Consider the following 20,747-nt stretch of genomic DNA (forward strand, 5'->3'; position numbering starts at 1 on the left):
ACATTTGATTGGATACTTTCTTTGTTCAACAAGCTCTTTCATGTCATTTTAATTTACTGTCGAAGCAGGCTGAATATTGGAAACTAAATTATTTACTGCAGGCTCCATAAGCCAATAATGTTCCATTTGTCTGGTACTGAGAGGGACTAGACTAACAAGATTATTAAGGACATTAGTTGTAATGGTACATGTCCTTCACTTGATTTGAGCCTTCGTGCTGTGCTTTCAGACATTGCACTTCAAACGGAATGCACTTCATCCAGAGAGCAGCCTGTCATCTGTCTAGCCTGTTCTACTGACTGAGGCTGTTGCTGTGGAGCAGGTAAGGACCGATAAGGCCAATACAGACCAGTACGGTACATTGCCAAATGACTCCTCCACCCTGGTGATACAGTATATTCCCTTGTTGTAGCCTACTGCAACTACTCTTACTGCATCCTACACAATTTCATTATTTTCTGCATCATTTCTCAGTTCAGGCTACACCTCTGTATTTCCTGATTTATCGACAAGTCTTTAATCTATTTTCCACGACCGTTGTTGTCCTTGGGACAAGGACCTTGGCTACAGCAGAGAGCTGAGACCTTCATGGCTGGGCAATGTGAGAGGGCCATGTGAAGGCAGTGCGCTGCTCTACTCTGGGCTCTGTAATGTAAACCCACGGTGGTGATTTGTACCACTTTGTGTGGGTATTAGGTCCAGCTGACTAAACGGCCAGTCACAACGCTAGAAACAAGCCTTTCCATATTCATTCCAACTGTCCCTCTGATTTATTTCTCCATTACTGGACCATTTGCAGAAGCACTAATTACTGAGCCCACCGACACAAGGTATAGTGCCTGGTTACATGAGCAACTAACGCAGCTACAGTAGGCCATGTACTGTAATAAAATAAATGCTTTTAACCCTTGACCTTTTTACAACCGTCCGACAAGGCTCTCCAATTTCTTTTGAAAAACAAAGTTTACAGTAATCATGTTGTGTAGGAAGTAATGCTTTGATAATACAAGTTCAGAACAAAAAATTCAATCAACATACAAACACGCATATCATAAGCACACATAGACACACACAGAGGGGGGGGGGGGGGGCATTCTGAAGTGCAGTTTCATACAGCTACTAAGCTACTGGCAAGTGGCAACCTTTGCTTTGTTGTCTCCATTGATGAGTGAAATAGGCCATTAGGACCATAGTTACACAGTAACACACAGAGACTCTTCATTAACAAAGACCAAACACACAAACATCTATGTGATTTCATGTCCCAGAGAAAACATCTTGTAAAAAAAGTAATGTCTTATTTACTAAGAAAATGACTCGTATTCAACCACACTGTTTTGCCCTCCCAGTGTTCCATTTAATTGTTATCTGTTAAGAAATATAAACAAAGTGACTACACTATTCTCCTTCATTAAAACACATTGTTCAACAACAATGCTTCCCAGAGCTGTTTGTGCCCACAGAAAGGTGTACAAGTAATTGTTTCCATGGCAATTACTTTCCTTGGTTGTGCATATTAAAATAAATAAAGAAAATAACAAAAACATGCCCACCAGCCTTCCAATGCAGCCAAAAGCAATTTCCTCTTCTAAATGTAGTTATGCAAAGCCTATGGGCATCATCAGCATTTAGTAATTACTTTTATAATTACTGCTGTTTTGCTCACTGTCATTCAATTTTTCTTACACCACGACTGGGGAATCGAACATCTCACACTCACAGCTGGGCAAATTACTATCCATATATTAATTGAGAGAGAAATATAGGAAGCTGTTTAGTCCATGCAGTTCCTCAACTATAATACACTAACTAACCTATGTGTGTCTATACAAGCTGCCATTTTCCCAAAAGGTGCATTAATGCAACATTTATTTTCTGTGTCCTGAGTGTCTATTGTGATGCAAACACCATCGGCTGCATCCCCAAATGGCACCCTGTTCCCTTAATTGTGCACTACATTTGACCAGGGACCATAGGGACACCTATAGGGCTCTGGTCACAAGTAGTGCTCTATATAAGGATAGGGTGCCATTTGGGACGCATCCCATTAATTCCCTCATTACCAACAACAATGCGCATGGCACAATGGGCAACAGGGATAGTGTACTTTAATCAGTGCCCTCTTCAGCGCCAACCTGCTCACCCAAAAGCCCTTCATACGGAGGGACCGGGCCACTTAGGGATTACAGCTAGATCGCTCTGCCAGGCGGTCAAAGGCTTCAACCAGGTAACGTGTTGAACACCGTTTGACATGTAGAGTTATAGTAGTTCATATTACATTACCCCCTTGATCAGGTGGGTGGCAGATTGGTAATATCCCCCAAGTAGTGGCAATAGGAAGGAGGTTATTATTTGGTGGGAAAAGGATTGATATAATATATATAGTGCTGGGGAGGGAGGGAGGGAGGGAGGGAGGGAGGGAGGGAGGGAGGGAGGGAGGGAGGGAGGGAGGGAGGGAGGGAGGGAGGGAGGGAGGGAGGGAGGGAGGGAGGGAGGGAGGGAGGGAGGGAGGGAGGGAGGGAGGGAGGGAGGGAGGGATAGACTGTGAAGTAGAGAAGGCAGTGTGCATAGACCTCAGACACCTCAAGGTCAATGTGAAAAGTCACTGACAAAACAGTGTCCTTTGGAACAAGTACATGGGTTTTTGGCACTGATTCCATTCTTTTAATAGTTGCTTTGCAGCTGAGTTAAGAAAGAAAATCACCAAGTGACAGGTACAACACTTGTGAGAAGTGCACAGTGGTCCACTTTTTAATTTGTTCTAAAAAAGAATGCACATTTCTCAAGCGAATGATTTAAATATGTATGAACTGAATGTTTAATTATAACCATAAACAGTACAAACTTCATATACATTTTGTTTGGCTTGCATTTCCTGATATGGAGCATTTTCCTTTGCAAAACATCAAAGTGGGAAACATATTGCCACCATGTAAAATAAGTTATGTTTGGTCATTCCAGCCATAATGGAGGGCCATTAGTGCCAGCAGCAGGCTAAGTACTGAAACCATCAAATCTGAAAGGGCTGGATGGACCATAACTACAGAAACCCCACTGTTTCTCTTCTCTCTGTAATTAACACAACTGTCCCAAATTGCACCTTATTCCCAATGTAGTGCACTATTTTTGACCGGGACCCTACATAGGGAATAGGGTGCCATTTGGGAAACAAGCTAAGACTCTTAATGTGCAGGGGACATCCAGGGGACTGACACGCAGCACGAACAGCTTGATGGAAATCAAATAGCGCAAGCCCACACATAGACAAAGAGAATAGACAGCCTCTCTGGTTGGTTCCTCTTTGACGACGATCCTTGATAGCCTGGCTGATGTGACCCAACGATGAAGAGCTTTGAGTCACTGGTTTGGACTGGAAGCTGTTTGTTAATGCAATTTTCACTCAGAAACTGAGCAAACGCATTGATTGGTTCTCTCTAATGTATTTTTCCTGGGGTTGTTAACTGCCTTGCTCAAAGGCAGAACAGCAGATTTTTCCACCTTGCCAGGTTAGGGATTTGAACGGTTACTGTCCTAAAACTCTAACCGCTAGGCAACCTACCGTCCGAGGAGAACCAACGAGTAAAAGCACAGTCCCCTTCATTATCAACGCAGCGCACCGTCAACATCGAAACAGCCTTTCCAGACTCTGAAGTCAGGAGGACATCAAGTTCGGTATCAGACTAGAGTTCAGACCCCTAATTTAACACAAGGCTATCATTGGATACCAAACAACACTGTGGCCTATTCAGTTGACACAGTCAGTCACGTGGACAAATTCCCCCTTCCTTCAGGGAAGTTATTCTCACAACCAGCTTCATGAGGAATGCTTTTCCAACAGTCTTGAATGAGTTCCCACATATGCTGAGCACTTGTTGGCAGCTTTTCCTTCACTCTGCGGTCCATCTCATCCCAAATCGCAATTGGGTTGAGGTCGGGTGATTGTGGAGGCCAGGTCATCTGATGCAGCACTCCATCACTCTCCTTCTTGGTCAAATAGCCCTTACACAGCCTGGAGGTATGGTGGGTCATTGTCCTGTTGAAAAGCAAATGAAAGTCCCACTAAGTGCAAAACAGCTGGGATGGCATATTGCAACAAAATGCTGTGGTAACCATGCTGGTTAAGTGTACCTTGAATTCTAAATAAATCACTGACATGATCTGTTCACATACTGTCATGTTCGTCATAATGGGTAGACCAAGGCGCAGCGTGCGTAGAGTTCCACATATTTTAATTAATAGAAACTCACCAAACAAAACAAACAAGCACAAACGAAACGTGACGCTACTGGTGTGCACACAGGCAACTATCTGTAGACAAGATCCCACAAATCACAATGAGGAAATGGCTGCCTAAATATGATCCCCAATCAGAGACAACGATAAACAGCTGTCTCTGATTGGGAACCATACCAGGCTAACATATACCCCCCCCTCCCCCCAAAGGTGCGGACTCTGACCGCAAAACCTGACTCAATAGGGGAGAGTCCGGGTGGGCATCTACCGTCGGGGGGCGGCTCCAGTGCAGGGCCAAGTACCCACTCCGATCGCAGATACGATGTCTTCCTCCATGGCGGCTCTGGTGCGGGGATCGTCGCAGGAGGAACAGGACTGTGTGTCGTCGCCGGAGACACCGGACCGTAGATCGTTGCAGGAGACTCTGGACTGAGAACCCCTGCTGAACCCTCTGGACTGCAGACCGTCGCTGGAGGCTCTGGACCGCCGTCCGTCGCAGGAGGCTCTGGACCGCCAACCGTCGCTGGAGGCTCTGGACTGGGAACTGTCGCTGGAAACTTTGGACTGTGGAGGCGCACTGGATGCCTGGTGCGTGGGACCGGTACAGGTGGCACCAGACTGGTGACACGCACCTCAGGGCGAGTGCGAGGAGCAGGAACAGGACGGTCCTGACTGGGAAAGCGCACTTGAGGGAGAGTGCGAGGAGTTGGCACAGGACGCACTGGGTTGTGAAGGTGCACTGGAGACCTGGTGTGTATAACCGGCATCAATTGTTCCGGAACTTTAACACACTTCTCAGGACGGGTACGGGGAGCTGACTCAGGTGGAACCAAACTGACAAAACGTTCCTTTATTCCAAATCTGTGCATCCTCCACCAACTCAACAACTCTCCCATTTCTCTCTCCTCCAAACTCTCCTTCTTCTCCCAGACTTGGTCTGGTTCACTCCTCGGCTTTTCTTGGGGTTTCTGTGGCCTACCTCCCCAACTTCGTCGCTGTCCCTCCTTCGCTGCTTCCACCTGCCTCCATGGCAGGCTCTTCTCTCCTGCTCTTACGTCATCCCAAGTCCAGGATGTTCTCTCCCTAATCTCCTCCACAGACCAAGATGCCATTATCTCCTGAGCACGCTGCTTGGTCCGTTGTTGGTGGGATCTTCTGTCATGATCGCTATGATGATTGGACCAAGGCGCAGTGTGCCTAGAGTTCCACATATTTTAATTAATAGAAACTCACCAAACAAAATGTGAAGCTACTGGTGTGCACACAGGCAACTATCTGTAGACAAGATCCTACAAAGCACAATGAGGAAATGGCTGCCTAAATATGATACCCAATCAGAGACAATGATAAACAGCTGTCTCTGATTGGGAACCATACCAGGCCAACATAAACCATTAATCCCCTAGATGCCCCACCCTAGCCACTATCACGCCCCAACCAACAGAGAATGAACAGCTCTCTATGGTCAGGGCGTGACATATACTCTCACAAAGACACGGCAGTTGGAACCAAAAATCTCAAATTTGGACTCATCAAACCAAAGGACAGATTTCCTTGCAGCAATTTGACCACGAAGGCCTGATTCACGCAGTCTCCTCTTCCTCTGAACAGTTGATATTGAGATGTGTCTGTTATTTGAACTCTGTAAAGCATTTATTTGGGCTGCAATCTGAGGTGCAGTTAACTCTAATAAACTTATCCTCTGCAGCAGAAGTAACTCTTCCTTTCCAGTTTCATCATAGCGCTTGATGGTTTTTGCGACTGCACCTGAAGAAACTTTAAAAGTTCTTGACATTTTCCGGATTGACTGACCTTCATGTCTTAAAGTAAAGATGGACTGTTGTTTTTCTTTGCTTATTTGAGCTGTTCTTGGCATAATATGGACTTGGTCTTTGACCAAATAGGGGTATCTTCTGTATACCAACTCTACCTTGTCACAACACAACTGGCTCAAACACATTAAGGAAAGAAATTCCACAAATTAACTTTAAACAAGGCACACCTAATAATTGAAATGCATTCCAGGTGACTACCTCATGAAGCTGGTTGAGAGAATGTCAAGCATGTGCAAAGCTGTCATCAAGGCAAAGGGTGGCTACTTTGAAGAATCTATTTAAGAATTTGAATGTAAGAATTAATTCATATTTGGATTATTCTATAATGTAGAAAATAGTCCAAATAAAGAAAAACCCTTGATTGAGTAGGTGTGTCCCAACTCTTTACTGGTAATGTATGTCCTACAAAAATGTAATGTACTGTATAGTTCAAATATGATTTGTGCAAGACGGTCTCTGAGCATTTTGTGTTGTTTTTGAGCCATCTGATTTCTTGCATTTTTGTAAATTGTGGCACTTTGGTGAATGCTCTCCTCACTGCTCCTCTCTGCTCCTCTCTGATTTGCTCCTCTCTGATTTGATCGTCTCTGCTCCTCTCTGATTTGCTCCTCTCTGCTCCTCTCTGATTTGCTCCTCTCTGCTCCTCTCCCCTCTGATTTGCTCCTCTCTGCTCCTATCTGATTTGCTCCTCTCTGCTCGTCTCTGATTTGCTCCTCTCTACTCCTCTCTGCTCTGCTCTTCTCTGCTCTGTTCCTCTCTGTTCCTCTCTGCTCTGCTCCTCTCTGCTCCTCTCTGCTCTGTTCCTCTCTGCTCTGCTCCTCTCTGCTCTGTTCCTCTCTGCTCTGCTTCTCTCTGCTCCTCTCTGCTCTGCTCCTCTCTGCTCGTCTCCTCTCCTATCTGCTCCTCTCTGATTTGCTCCTCTCTGCTCCTCTCTGATTTGCTCCTCTCTGCTCCTCTCTGATTTGCTCCTCTCTGATTTGCTCCTCTCTGTTCCTCTCTGCTCTGCTCCTCTCTGTTCCTCTCTGCTCTGTTCCTCTCTGCTCTGCTCCTTTCTGCTCTGTTCCCCTGCTCTGCGCCTCTCTGCTCTGCTCCTCTCTGCTCTGCTCCTCTCTGCTCTGCCCCTCTCTGCTCTGCTCCTCTCTGCTCTGTTTCTCTCTGCTCCTCTCTGCTCTGCTCCTCTCTGCTCTGCTCCTCTCTGCTCTGCTTCTCTCTGCTCTGCGCCTCTCTGCTCTGCATGCATGAATAATAAAATGGCCAGGTGGTGGAGGGGTTGGAGGGGGTCAGGAGGCGTGCGCCAGCCGCCAAACAAGAGAAAGGTCATGCTTGTTTGTGCAGTGTCCTTCAACAGATGTGAACCGCCTCTGACAGAGACTAGCAAATTCCGGTTAAAACGCTCAGAAAAAATTAGTTGATGGGTCAATTACAGTAAAGGTCACTAGAAGGCAAAGAGGAGAGAAAGGAGAGCGGCAAGAGAGGAGAGGCGAGAAGTTACGATAATAAATCAACAATGTTTGGAGAGAAGTGGAGGTCAAATTCTTTTAGCTCCGATGCCAGTAATATCGGCTACCGCTTTTATTACTTAGCCGAGCTTCCTCACACTAGAGGCTGTTCTAAGGACATTTGGCAACTCAGACAGACATCACCGCCATCCAAACGCCAGCTCTTACTCATGCTTTATTCTGAACAAAAATAGAAAATAATAAAAAAAGAAAGAATGAGAATTTTCCCGAAGCAAAGATCCATTCCAAAACCAGAGTGAATTTACAAAACCGGGGCAGTGCTACTGAGATTTCCCTAAAGGTTACAATCATCAGTTATTAAGTCGAAATGTCTTGTCAGAAGCCGGCTCAGTTTTCTCCCCCAGCAAATCTCCTATAATAACATATTCATGGTAACACCTACACGGGTGTGTATGTTAAGGCACAAGGCAAATTGATTGAGAGACTGGGCCTGCCAAATGAACTGGGCCGGCCATGTATCAGAAACAATATTATTCTGCTGCTGTGTGGGGCTAACCTTGATCTGTGTTGCACAAACAACCCTGAAGAGAAATGATCCTGGCCTTTCCTCTCCGCTCCCTCTTCTGGTACAATAACCTAGCATATGCCCCCTCCCTCCTAACCCCTCCCTCCCTGCCATCTTACACAGTGCATTGACAAACCTGGCTCCTTTGTGTGTGTGTGTGTGTGTGTGTGTGTGTGTGTGTGTGTGTGTGTGTGTGTGTGTGTGTGTGTGTGTGTGTGTGACATCTGTAAACCAAGCTCTTCGGCCAGCGGTGTGTCTGGCACGCTGGAAGCTGTGGAAGCTCCGGGTCAGGTTCATCTAATGTAGCCTATTCAGAAATAACACTGATTCATGGGCAGAGGGAGATGGTCAGCCGTCTCCATTAGCTACCGGCGATGCACAGCAACAAAAAGAATGGGATCAATACGCCGCTCTTTTCAGAATGTAGTGCAAATAAAATGTGGTGAGTTAGTGATTCGATTCAGACGGGCACTATCTGTCTGTCGATAGCATGGAAGGACAGGGCACGCAGCGGAGAGAGAGAGCATTGTTCTGCAGAGGTAGACAGAGGTAGGGTAGACATCACCTTGGTGTGTGTAGTCATTAAAATATCCAAAATGTAAACGTTGGTGGTTCAATCCTCCTGGCAGCATCGTGTAATCATCTTTGATTAAATGCAAAGTGTGGGCTATAGGTCTTAGTTGTGTTAGTAGGAAATCTAGCAGGATGCTCCAACCCAAATAATTCTGCCGTATACATTTTCTCATTAAAATGCATGTGTCTTTTCAAAGGCAGACAACAATGATGCCATCTGGTGTGTGTGTGTGTGTGTGTGTGTGTGTGTGTGTGTGTGTGTGAGTGTGTGTGTGTGTGTGTGTGTGTGTGTGTGTGTGTGTGTGTGTGTGTGTGTGTGTGTGTGTGTGTGTGTGTGTGTGTGTGTGTGTGTGTGCAGAGCAAACATTGTGCATTGACTGAACATTTCTGCAATTTACTTTAATGTTTACGGTCATTCCTACTCCAGCATACCCTTTTAAAATATACAGAGCTGTATCTCCTTTAAGTGCACTGTACAAATACCCAATTTCAAAGGCAAATTCGGTTACATTTGGATTCAGTATTGCTGCATGTACTAGGCGCAAAGCTACATTTATCAAAGTTAAATGTTTACTTTTTGAATATTTGTGACCAGACGACAGTAACAAGAGTGCCTCATTTCCCTGCCAGTCTAATATTGTGTGTAGGCTGAGTACAGTAAAACGTGAAAAATTACCTTAATCCTGTCATTAACGTTGACATTTTACCTCACATAATATTTGAATTTACAGTTTCACCTTAAATGGATACGTCTGGATTTTGGCAATGAGGCCCTTTATCTACTTCCCCAGAGTCAGATGAACTGCTAGCAGATACCCATAGAATTCCAGTCATTGTGCTAATGCTCGTTAGCATTGGCTTGCAAAACTACCTCTAACTTCCTTCATACTGGACACAGAGACATAAAATCCACAAGTTCATCTGACTCTGGGGAAGTATCCAAAATCCCAAAGTATCCTTTAATGTCACAGTATTTTAATGCTCAGACAAAGATAGATATCATCACTGTACAGTTAGTAAGTTGAGTGGACCATTGATGGAAACTGTTGGTACTGAACTAGACTGAACTGAACTAAATTGTGGGTAGTTGGACCATGGTGGAGAAGGAGCTGACCTTTGACGGAGGTGTTGGGTGGTGGGCCTTCTATGCGCAGGTTCCATGGCGGGTCCCCCTGGTTGGCGAAGTCCCTCATCTTCAGGTAGCTGATGGTGAGGCGGATGATGGAAGCCTTGTCCAACTGGCTGGTGATGGCGCCGGGCAGAGGCAGCATCTTGGCCAGCTCATAGAACTCAAAGTTCTCCTTCCCCCGCCGCGAGCGAGCCGCATCCCGGGACTTCTCCTTCCTCAGAGCCTGCAACCTGGTGGGGACAGGAGAAGAGACAGGAGTGAGGACCAGGGTTGTGTTCAGTAGGGACAACACTTTTTGCAACACTCTGTGAAACTAGGTGGGAGACGAGCAGAAAGTTAGGGCCTTGGTTTCGACCAGGAAGAACAGAAAGGCCATGCCATCATTCGACGCCATAAGCAAGATAGCAAGCAAGCAAGACCAGGGTCAGGTTAAGTAAGGAGAAAACGTTTTGGAAAAGGGGAGGGGCTACCTATACTTGTCCAATTAGAACACATATTGTTCTGCATTGCAAAATGTTTTGCTAAGGTGGGACCTATTGAACATGACCCTAGTCCCTCTGTCAGCTCAGACACCTGCCTGTTGTCATACTGTGGACGAAGTCTAAGTCTGTGTCCCAAATGGCACCCTCAAAAATAAATAAACGGAAAAGGGGGACATTTGGGAGCTAGGCTAGGTTACAGGGCTATGGGACCAACCACACCAAGTCAGTCAGTCTTGGCCGTTAGTGACTTGCTCTACTCCATTGGGAACGCTCAGCACAATTGATTCAGTCATTGGAATTTAGAAGTGGGTCGAAGTTCTGATTAGCTTTGGCCTTGGGTCTCATGAGACAGCCTGCTGAATGACTTTCAGATTGCTGCCTTTTTTTAACGTAAGACACTGCAATAGGCCCAGATAGATCTCTCTCTTTCTCTCTACAGCTGAAATAGTTTCACAAAATGAGATCATATTCAAAAAGGCCAAATACTGCACTGACCTCACTTTACACTGTCTGAGAGCTCAGTGTGATATTTCTCCTCTATATTTCTACTTCAATTGATTTATTCATGTCAGCTGCCTGAACTGGTAACAAATATACTGCAGGTGCACATTTCTCAGATGTGTCAGAATAGATGTGTTTAAAATAGTTATAATTCACCTTTTTTTACAGTATAATACAGTCCATTTTACGATATTGTACTGTGTGTCATTACACAGTAATTGCTTTGATACTGTACTTATATTACAGTGAAGTGTACTGTAATATTAAATTACATGATTTTACCTGCCACCAAGCTGTCTGTAAATTACTGTCAAATTCATGCTAACCCCTTTACAGTGCACTGTATTCAGGTATATGCTTTCAAGCCCTTTATACAGCGGCAGTAGATCACATGACCTATTGAAGGATGCATGATTGGTTATAGTCTATCGGCTTGTATCGTTCCAGTCAAACACTTCCGTCCCCTTCAGTCATTGTGTACTTTACATCGAAGAACTCGAAGCAGTTCCATACTTCCATAACACAACTCCCAACTTTCTATGGCGTTCATCATCCCAAGCCATTTTCAATTAAGTTGCCAATAAATCAGACAGGAATCTCTGGGTTCCCCACTGGCCAACACCTAGATAAAAAAATGTCCCACCACAAATGCTAAATCTGTTAGAACAGACTTGAAAGATGAGGGAAGAGAGGGATTCTGCCCTGAAGATGAAAAATGACTGTTGGTGAAGAAATTCATTTCACATTATTTTGTCGTTTAGTTATCAGTGATTCAAGACAAAAACCAACAACATTAAGCAAACGTGAATAAAAAAAAAACAGCAAGCCAAGGCCCACCCGCGCTCTGACAGTGGGTTACTACTGTATATAGATAAGAGTACATAGATTCAAAAGAGGTTTGAGAAATCAATTAATGAATTTAGACATTCACAATGTCTGCAGGATTCAAATGAGAATTCCCCAAGCACCACTTCCCACAACCTTCATTCAGCCAAATAATGTCTTGTGGCTTACTAATACCATGTTCATAGTTGTCAAGATCAATTTATGTTAGCTTTTGTGTGCATCAGGAGTGTAATAGGATCATTTCATTGCCAGATACAGATGCATCTTCTGCCTTTACATCTAAGTAGCAGATTGCTGTTTTTGATCATCTCGACCGCCCCAGCAAGAAGAGAAACACCATTTGATGGTCTGCTGCTCAGACAATATATAAAGCTAGTTGTAATGGTTGTTTGGAGGCAAAGTGCAACAGAGCAGCAGAATTTCATTTGTTCCGCAAACTTGGAAAGCATTATGTCGGCCTGCCAAATATTTCTTGATGCGCCGGGGTTGTGTGACCTTCATACAGCAGACATATTTATCATGTTCTACCAGAGTAAATGTAACACTTTTTTTTTTTTTATAAACATGAAATTAAATCATGTCGGAGTTCAACGGGAACAACCCAATAGCTTTTTAAGTTCCTTTTACAAGACAGGGATGAGGTCACTAACTTCTGGCTGGATTTGGTTCTGGTTCTGAGGTCACGACCCCGTCTATGTTCCAAATACTGTACTCCAGACGTGGCAACTCTATTTTGATTACCGTAAACAAATATAATAACAATAAATTAAAATATCTGCAATGACCCGTCCTTTCTCAGGTAATCACTTTCTTGAGTTGGTGACCAGCACCCTACACACTACAAGAATATAAATCACGGAGTAATTATTAACTATTATATAGATCTTCTTTTTCTGCAACATGCAGATGACCTCACAGTCTGTATTTTACACCACAATTCTCCACACACTGAACTACTGCATTAACACCGTTCTCACATTGCAATCCCAGAGAGGTCACCATGCTGCTCCCACTAGGGTGTCAGGTGCCCATGCTTAAAAAGAGACCAGCGGTAGGGAGCACAAGCAGAACAGCTTCACAATCTGTTATTCCCATTGAGTCCCAGAAAAACCTAGTTATTATTGTGTAGAGAGAGAGAGAGAGCCATCTCCATCACCGACACTACAGTCACCATCCACAACGGTGGCACAACCCCACCACATTCTTTTGCACCATTTTCAAATGACTCTCTGTATACTCTGAATCACACAAACCCACACCCACACACAAATCTCAATGACATCATGGAGAGAAAAAAAACCATACTGGTTGGTAAAGTGTTTACTTGAAAATAGAATGCTTATGGCCCACGCGGTGAAATGCCAGTGGGGAAATCAACCAATGTGAGGGGTGTCTGATAGGGATCTGTGTGTAGGAACAGAGAGCCGCATTGTGTTCACACTTCCTGCTTCCCCTCGTCTACAGGAGAACTCCAGAGTACAGTTACTATTGTAAAAATGGAAAAGACTTGTGAGAAGTCGAGATTAGAGATATGAAATGTACACAGAACAGGACATTTCTTTACTCACAGTAACAGGGTTCCAAACCAGAGAGGGAGTCAGCATCCATTTTAAGTCGATTAGCTTTGACTTATATACTGACGGGGTAACTTAAAGTATAATAATAACATGATTATAATAATAACCAGACGACACGTACTGCAAATAAAGCACGTGTCGCTTTTAATGAACTAGAAGATGGCAACTTACGGTAACTAATGTCTTTCTCAAGAAAACTCATAAGATATCTGCAGACGTGGTTGTGCAGCAAACAACAATAAAACAGCCACAGGGTCATTGGCCAATTAAATGAATGGACATCTTGAATGGAGGTGACACACCTTGGTGAGCCTGGTGTCGAAGATATCACTCTATGTAGCCAATCAGCGAACCACCCACCATTCAACTTTTGAAGGCAAGGAGAATACATCAAGCGGCCGAAACTTGTGTGCAAATGATCATTTAGGATTGAAGTAATTGGTTTCATCAGTGTTGAAAAGGCAGCCAGAGCAAAATGCCACTTTAGATTAGGGCCCTCCTCCTGAAGAAATGGATGACACCACTGATCGGGGGACTAAATGCCAAAACTAATCAATTGCTTTTGTGACTCTGACTCTCCATGCAGCAGTAAAAAGAGAGGGTGCACTAGGTTCTCTTTCTCATTATAGAAAATGCTATCTCCTTAGTAACATAATTTAACTTCTCATCAACTTGGTCACACTGTGTCATCAAACCTGTCCAAACCCCCGGCAGACAATGAGGGGTTATGAAAAACAACCTTGTTCGGGGTTAGGCCCCATTTATAAATACCACCAAGACTGGACAACACCAGGGCCCATATTCACTAAACATATCAGAGTAGGAGTGCTGATCTAGGATCAGCTTATCCTTTTAGATCATAACTAATTTGATTACATGGGCAGGGGAGACCTGATCTTAGATCAGTACTTCCACTCTGATGGTTTTTGAAGACCCCAAGGACATGCATGCATTTGTACTGTAGCATTGTACACTACACTAACATGTTCACAACATTTATCCACTATTTAAATGAGACGGTCAAACAAAAATCCGAAGCAGATGTACAATATCACAGGTGTTCATCAACACAGTACTATACAGTACTATAAGGAGAAATACATTCGTACGAAGTTCATAAGATTCAGTGATGGTGTGACATCTATCTTTTCAGTGAGTTGGAACACCACCATTCTGTTAAAGGAAAACTCCACCCAAAAACTAACTTTTGGTATTTGTTTCATTTGTCCACTGTTGATATAGTCCCAAAATGTTTTGCATGTCAGCAATCAAGATAAAAAAAGAAACGTCCCTTTTAAGGACCCTGTCTTTCAAAGATAATTCGTAAAAATCCAAGTAACTTCATAGATCTTCATTGTAAAGGCTTTAAACACTGCTTCCCATGCTTGTTCACTGAACCATAAACAATTAATGAACATGCACCTGTGGAACGGTCATTAAGACACTAACAGCTTACAGACGGTAGGCAATTAAGGTCAGTTATGAAAACTTAGGACACTAAAGAGGCCTTTCTACTGACTCTGAAAAACACCAAAAGAAAAATGCCCAGGTTCCCTGCTCATCTGTGTGAACGTGCCTTAGGCATGCTGCAAGGAGGCATGAGAACTGCAGATGTGGCCAGGGCAATAAATTGCAATGTCCGTACTGCTAGACGCCTAAGACAGTGCTACAGGGACACAGGACTGACAGCTGATCGTCCTGGCAGTGGCTGACCATGTGTAACAACATCTGGACAGGATCAGTACATCCGAACATCACACTGTGGGACAGGTACAGGATGGCAACAACAACTGCCCGAGTTACACCAGGAACGCACAATCCCTCCATCAGTGCTCAGACTGTCTGCAATAGGCTGAGAGAGGCTGGACTGAGGGCTTGTAGGCCTGTTGTAAGGCAGGTCCTCACCAGACATCACTGGCAACAACGTCGCCTATGCACAAACCTACTGTCGCTAGACCAGATAGGACTGGCAAAAGGTGCTCTTCACTGACGAGTCGCGATTTTGTCTCACCAGGGGTGATGGTCGGATTCGCGTTTATCGTCGAAGGAATGAGCATTACACTGAGGCCTGTACTCTGGAGCGGGATCGATTTGGAGGGTCCATCATGATCTGGGGCAGTGTGGCACAGCATCATCGGACTGAGATTGTTGTCATAGCAGGCAATCTCAACGCTGTGCGTTACAGGGAAGACATCCTCCTCCCTCATGTGGTACCCTTCCTGACATGACCCTCCAGCATGACAATGCCACCAGCTATACAGCTCGTCCTGTGCTTGATTTCCTGCAAGACAGGAATGTCAGTGTTCTGCCATGGCCAGCGAAGAGCCCGGATCTCAATCCCATTGAGCATGTCTGGGACCTGTTGGATCGGAGGGTGAGGGCTAGGGCTATTCCCCCTAGAAACGTCCGGGAACTTGCAGGTGCCTTGGTGGAAGAGTGGGGTAACATCTCACAGAAAGGACTGGCAAATATGGTGCAGTCCATGAGGAGGAGATGCACTGCAGTACTTAATGCAGCTGGTGGCCACACCAGATACTGACTGTTACTTTGACCCCCCTTTTGTTCAGGGACACGTTATTCAATTTCTGTTAGTCACATGTCTGTGGAACTTGTTCAGTTTATGTCTCAGTTGTTGAATCTTATGTTCATACAAATATTTACACATGTTAAGTTTGCTGAAAATAAACGCAGTTGACAGTGAGAGGACGTTTATATAACTTTCAAAATACAGAAATACAGCCAGTATGATGCATTTTGTTTCATATGGTGTTGAGTTTTCCATTATATGAGTTTACCATTATATATTACATTATATCAGCTATATTTCTGTATTTTGAAAGTGATATATCTTGAAAACCTGATTGCTGACATGCTAAACATGTTGGGACTATATCGACAATGGACTAATGAAACCAATACCAATATACCAAATACCGTTTTTGGGTGTAATTTTCCTTTAACTCCATTAAACAGTGTTCTCTATCTCTTTGGTTAACGCTAACTGTTCATCGTTGTATTGGAAGGTTGTTTCTCCCTTTTAATACCATTTAAGGTCTGTCTGCACATCAGACTATCCTATCAGTCTGTGAAGGGGATGGCCTATTGCCACGGATGTCCATTGTCCTTATTAAGGTTGCCATTATGCTCTGTGTCTTAGGTGACATTGATGTCCTCAGAGCTGTCTGTCTGTGTGTGTGTGTTTTCATGTGTGAATGTGTGTGTGTGTGTGTGTGTGTGTGTGTGTGTGTGTGTGTGTGTGTGTGTGTGTGTGTGTGTGTGTCAATGTCAGTGTGTGTGTGTGTGTGTGTGTGTGTGTGTGTCAGTGTCAGTGTGTGTGTGTGCGTGCGTGCGTGCGTGCGTGTGTGTCAGTGTCAGTGTCAGTGTGTGTGTGTGTGTGTGTGTGTGTGTGTGTGTGTGTGTGTGTGTGTGTGTGTGTGATCTGTGTGTGCAAGTGTGGTGCCTGTTTCATAGCTAAATGCACAAAGGGAGTAACTGTATCGGGTGCATGATAATACAGCACTTGAAGTTCAAACAGTAGTGTTTAAAATATAAAGGCAATTGTGAATGTTATTGAACAGGCCTCTGTCACAGTGGGTCTAGTAAGGTTGTTGCTGGACCAACACAGTGCCACACTAACAACCATTGTAGCACCAAGGCTGTAGAAGCTCATCTCATACATTGAACCAACTGCATCTATTATTGTTAGGCTTTGTGGCCAACACTCATAAATTAGTACCCGGAAATTCAATGAAAGAACAAATAAAAACCTGTTGATTGAGTAAATTGGAATACTTAAGAGGCAATTAAAAAAGAAAAAGAATAAAAGGTGGACAAAAAAAGACATTAATCTGCACTCGTTTTCATTTTGCTGCTTTCATTCTTTCTGTTGTTGTTGTTGCTGCTGTTGTTGTTGTTTTTCTACCTCTCGCTGTGGTATTGATACCATTAAATGAAATACCTGCTGTAACACAAAGGAGGGAACATAAAGATGAGGAGAGAGACAGAGAGAGAGGCTTATGAAGAGAGAAGAGAGAGAGGCAGGCCAAGGCATTAATCAGCCATCTTGCTACATATTGATTCAACTACAATGATGCGGTCATTTGGAGAAATAATAGCCAGCAAATTATGCAGGATGAAACCCTGCTGTTAATGAATGAGAATAATCCCCCTTTGTACTGAAAAACCCACCACCCACAGCTCGGAGGCTAGGAAATCTGCTAGGTGGAGGAGTGGGCCTGCCAGGCTGCTGTGATTACCAGCGGTAGGGGAAACACTGAGAGGAAAGCTACCATTGTCCTCCCTTGCGCTCAGAAGGTCAGTGTGTGTGTGCGTGTGTGCTCAGAGGGTCAGGGTCTGTATGGCTCTTCTCAGGGTGGTCATCCGGACGCCTGGCTGCTCCATCAGGCTCACAGCAGCAAGACTGAGGCTTATTTCACTGTTTCTTGAAGGATGATGCAGAATGGACATGAATATAGACACTGGAGGAGACAGTATTTATGGAGGAAACAAGGCCTCATACTGAGACAGATTGCTTATCCTTATCCTTTAATTCACATTCTATCATTAGGGATGGGCCAGACACGTACTATAGACCACAGGAGGCTGCTGAAGGGAGGACGGCTCATAGTAATGGCTGGAATGGAGTGAAACTATTTCCACTCTTTTTCTTCTAACTGCAGTGTTGGGAGTGGGCTCGCGGGTAAGAATTTCACGGTAAAGTCTACACCTGTTGTATTCGGCGCATGTGACCAATAACACTTGACCAATAACACCATTCCATGTATTCTGTTCCAGCCATTACTATGAGCCTGTCCTCCCCAAATGAAGGTGCCACCAGCCCCCTGTGGTATACACAAACGGATATACGTGCAAACACGCAGTCACACACACGTTTGCATGGGAGGAGAAGATGAGATTTTAACTTGCTTCCTACAACCAAACATGCACCACATAAATCATTTGTGGCCATTACATGTTTTGCTCTTTGATTCAAAGCCCAAATAACATAACCTTTTCTTTCAGGCTATGCAAAGCTACTCTGATTCTAAATCAACAGTGGCTATGCAGCCGGGTGTAAAGTCTTAATAGCTCAAGCACCCCACTTCCCTGCATATCTTCATTACAGTGGGAATCGTCTTATTGTTGAATTAAACTTAACGCATACGACTAAACACACACAGCCACATCATGAAATAACCCAACGAGCAACAAGCTGTTTGGACAAGGGATTGGTTCCATTTCAAGTCAAAAATCAATCCCCCAACATAGGAAAAGAGACAGAAAACCGAGTGCATAAAAGCAGTAAATCAGATTCACTCAAGGAATGAAGTACAAACGTATTAATGAATTTATGCAGAGCGACTCAATGGTTATGACCGTGGTATAAACACACACATGAAGTTATTAAACCACACTGACAACAAAAGCAAAACAGCTCAGTAACAGACATAACAGGTGGTACTGTTTTAACACAGAACCGTTTAAACTCACAGAACCCCCTCAGGGGTTTAGTGTGTGAATATCAACCTTTTAAGTCAATAGTGTAATCTCTCATCGGGTGTGGTTGTATAATGTGCAGGTGTGTGTGTGTGTGTGTGTGTGTGTGAGCGTGCGTGCGAGCAAGCGTGTGTGTACTTATGGTGTAGAGCTGTCCTGTGTTCTGCCTGCTTGAGACCCGCAGGTTGTAGACAGAGAGGGCAGACTGAGAAGACAGTTGTCAATGGCCAAGGTCACCAGGCTGCCTGTACAGACTGGGGCTAGTGGGTGCATCCCAAATGGCACCCTATGCTCTATGGACCCTGGTCAAAAGTAGTGCACTATATAGGGAATAGGGTGCCATTTGGGAAGGATAGAGACCCTGTTTCCCAGTGCGCTCCAATCTCCCCCACCACAGAGTTGTCCTGTATGTACCCACGAACAAGGAGAGGGAGGGTGGCAGCTTCAATGTACACAACACACACACACACACAAGCATAGACATAGGTATAGACACACACACACACCAAATATGAACCGCTAGTGGAGCGTGTCCATGAAATAAAAAGGAATTGCGTCTGGGGACTGAAACCAGAATCAGATATTACCTGCTGTCTTGATTAATAGTCTCTCTCCTGTATGCTTTTAATTTAAAGCCCCCCAGCACTCTCTCTCTCTCTCTCTCCTCTGTGGAAAAATGATTATGTCCCAAATGGCACCCTATTCCCTCGAGGCCCTGGTCAAAACTAGTGCACGATGTAGGGATTAGGGTGCCATTTGGAACGTAAGCAATAACTTCTCTATTTTTACGATGGACTCATCCAAACCTGGATGTGGGACTGGGGGGCCCAGCAATACATTTTAGTTTCAATTTGCATTGCAATGTTTTTAAATTCATATCTGACTTTAATTCGCTGCGGATATGGTTGTTTGCATTTACCTCAAGCATGGAAAACTGGTACTGGTCTGCAGTACAGGGAAACAGATTGTTACATACTGTATAAAATAGGAATAAACAAATGTTACTAGCGCTAATCAGAGGCATATGTGGCTTGCAGCCTTGCACACCGGAACCAGACATGTCCATAATGACTAGCAGCAGATGTGTGGTGAGAGCCACTGTAATGGTGGTGGTGAGGGGCAGGGATGAAGAAATCGTGATAGCCACAATGGTTGATGGCCAAAACTCGGAAAGCCCTGAGGTTAGAGAGGTGAGCCAGTGACCGAAGGGTTGCCAGTTTGAAACCCAGGGCTTATGGGGGAAAACAGTGGGGAGTGAAGAGAGTTGCTGGTATCAGAAGGTCGTCTTCTGGTTCTTGGCTGTCTGCAGTGATCTGGTGCTTTCTGTTTTCCCAACTGGTTAGTCTGCAGTGATGTGGTGTCTTCTGTTTGCCCAACTGGTTAGTCTGCAGTGATGTGGTGTCTTCTGTTTGCCCACCTGGTTAGTCTGCAGTGATCTGGTGTCTTCTGTTTGCCCAACTGGTTAGTCTGCAGTGATGTGGTGTCTTCTGTTTGTCCACCTGGTTAGTCTGCAGTGATGTGGTGTCTTCTGTTTGCCCAACTGGTTCGTCTGCAGTGATCTGGTGTCTTCTGTTTGCCCAACTGGTTAGTCTGCAGTGATGTGGTGTCTTCTGTTTGCCCACCTGGTTAGTCTGCAGTGATCTGGTGTCTTCTGTTTGCCCAACTGGTTAGTCTGCAGTGATGTGGTGTCTTCTGTTTGTCCACCTGGTTAGTCTGCAGTGATGTGGTGTCTTCTGTATGCCCAACTGGTTCGTCTGCAGTGATGTGGTGTCTTCTGTTTGCCCAACTGGTTGGTCTGCAGTGATGTGGTGTCTTCTGTTTGCCCACCTGGTTAGTCTGCAGTGATGTGGTGTCTTCTGTTTGCCCACCTGGTTAGTCTGCAGTGATCTGGTGTCTTCTGTTTGCCCAACTGGTTAGTCTGCAGTGATGTGGTGTCTTCTGTTTGCCCACCTGGTTAGTCTGCAGTGATGTGGTGTCTTCTGTTTGCCCACCTGGTTAGTCTGCAGTGATGTGGTGTCTTCTGTTTGCCCACCTGGTTAGTCTGCAGTGA

General features: G+C 44.6%; 1 protein-coding gene across 3 annotated transcripts in view; it reads right to left on the minus strand.

The window, feature by feature from the left end:
- Positions 1-20,747, minus strand: part of LOC135507985 (neuronal PAS domain-containing protein 3-like) — a 391,626-nt gene that overhangs the window by 268,101 nt on the left and 102,778 nt on the right. For all 3 annotated transcript variants that reach the window (XM_064927840.1, XM_064927839.1, XM_064927841.1), the window contains one exon: positions 9,781-10,025. In XM_064927840.1, the coding sequence (XP_064783912.1) occupies positions 9,781-10,025 (245 nt within the window). The remainder of the gene's footprint in view (positions 1-9,780; positions 10,026-20,747) is intronic.

This window comes from Oncorhynchus masou, chromosome 21, assembly GCF_036934945.1.
Source record: "Oncorhynchus masou masou isolate Uvic2021 chromosome 21, UVic_Omas_1.1, whole genome shotgun sequence".
Classification (NCBI taxonomy): Eukaryota; Metazoa; Chordata; class Actinopteri; order Salmoniformes; family Salmonidae; genus Oncorhynchus; species Oncorhynchus masou.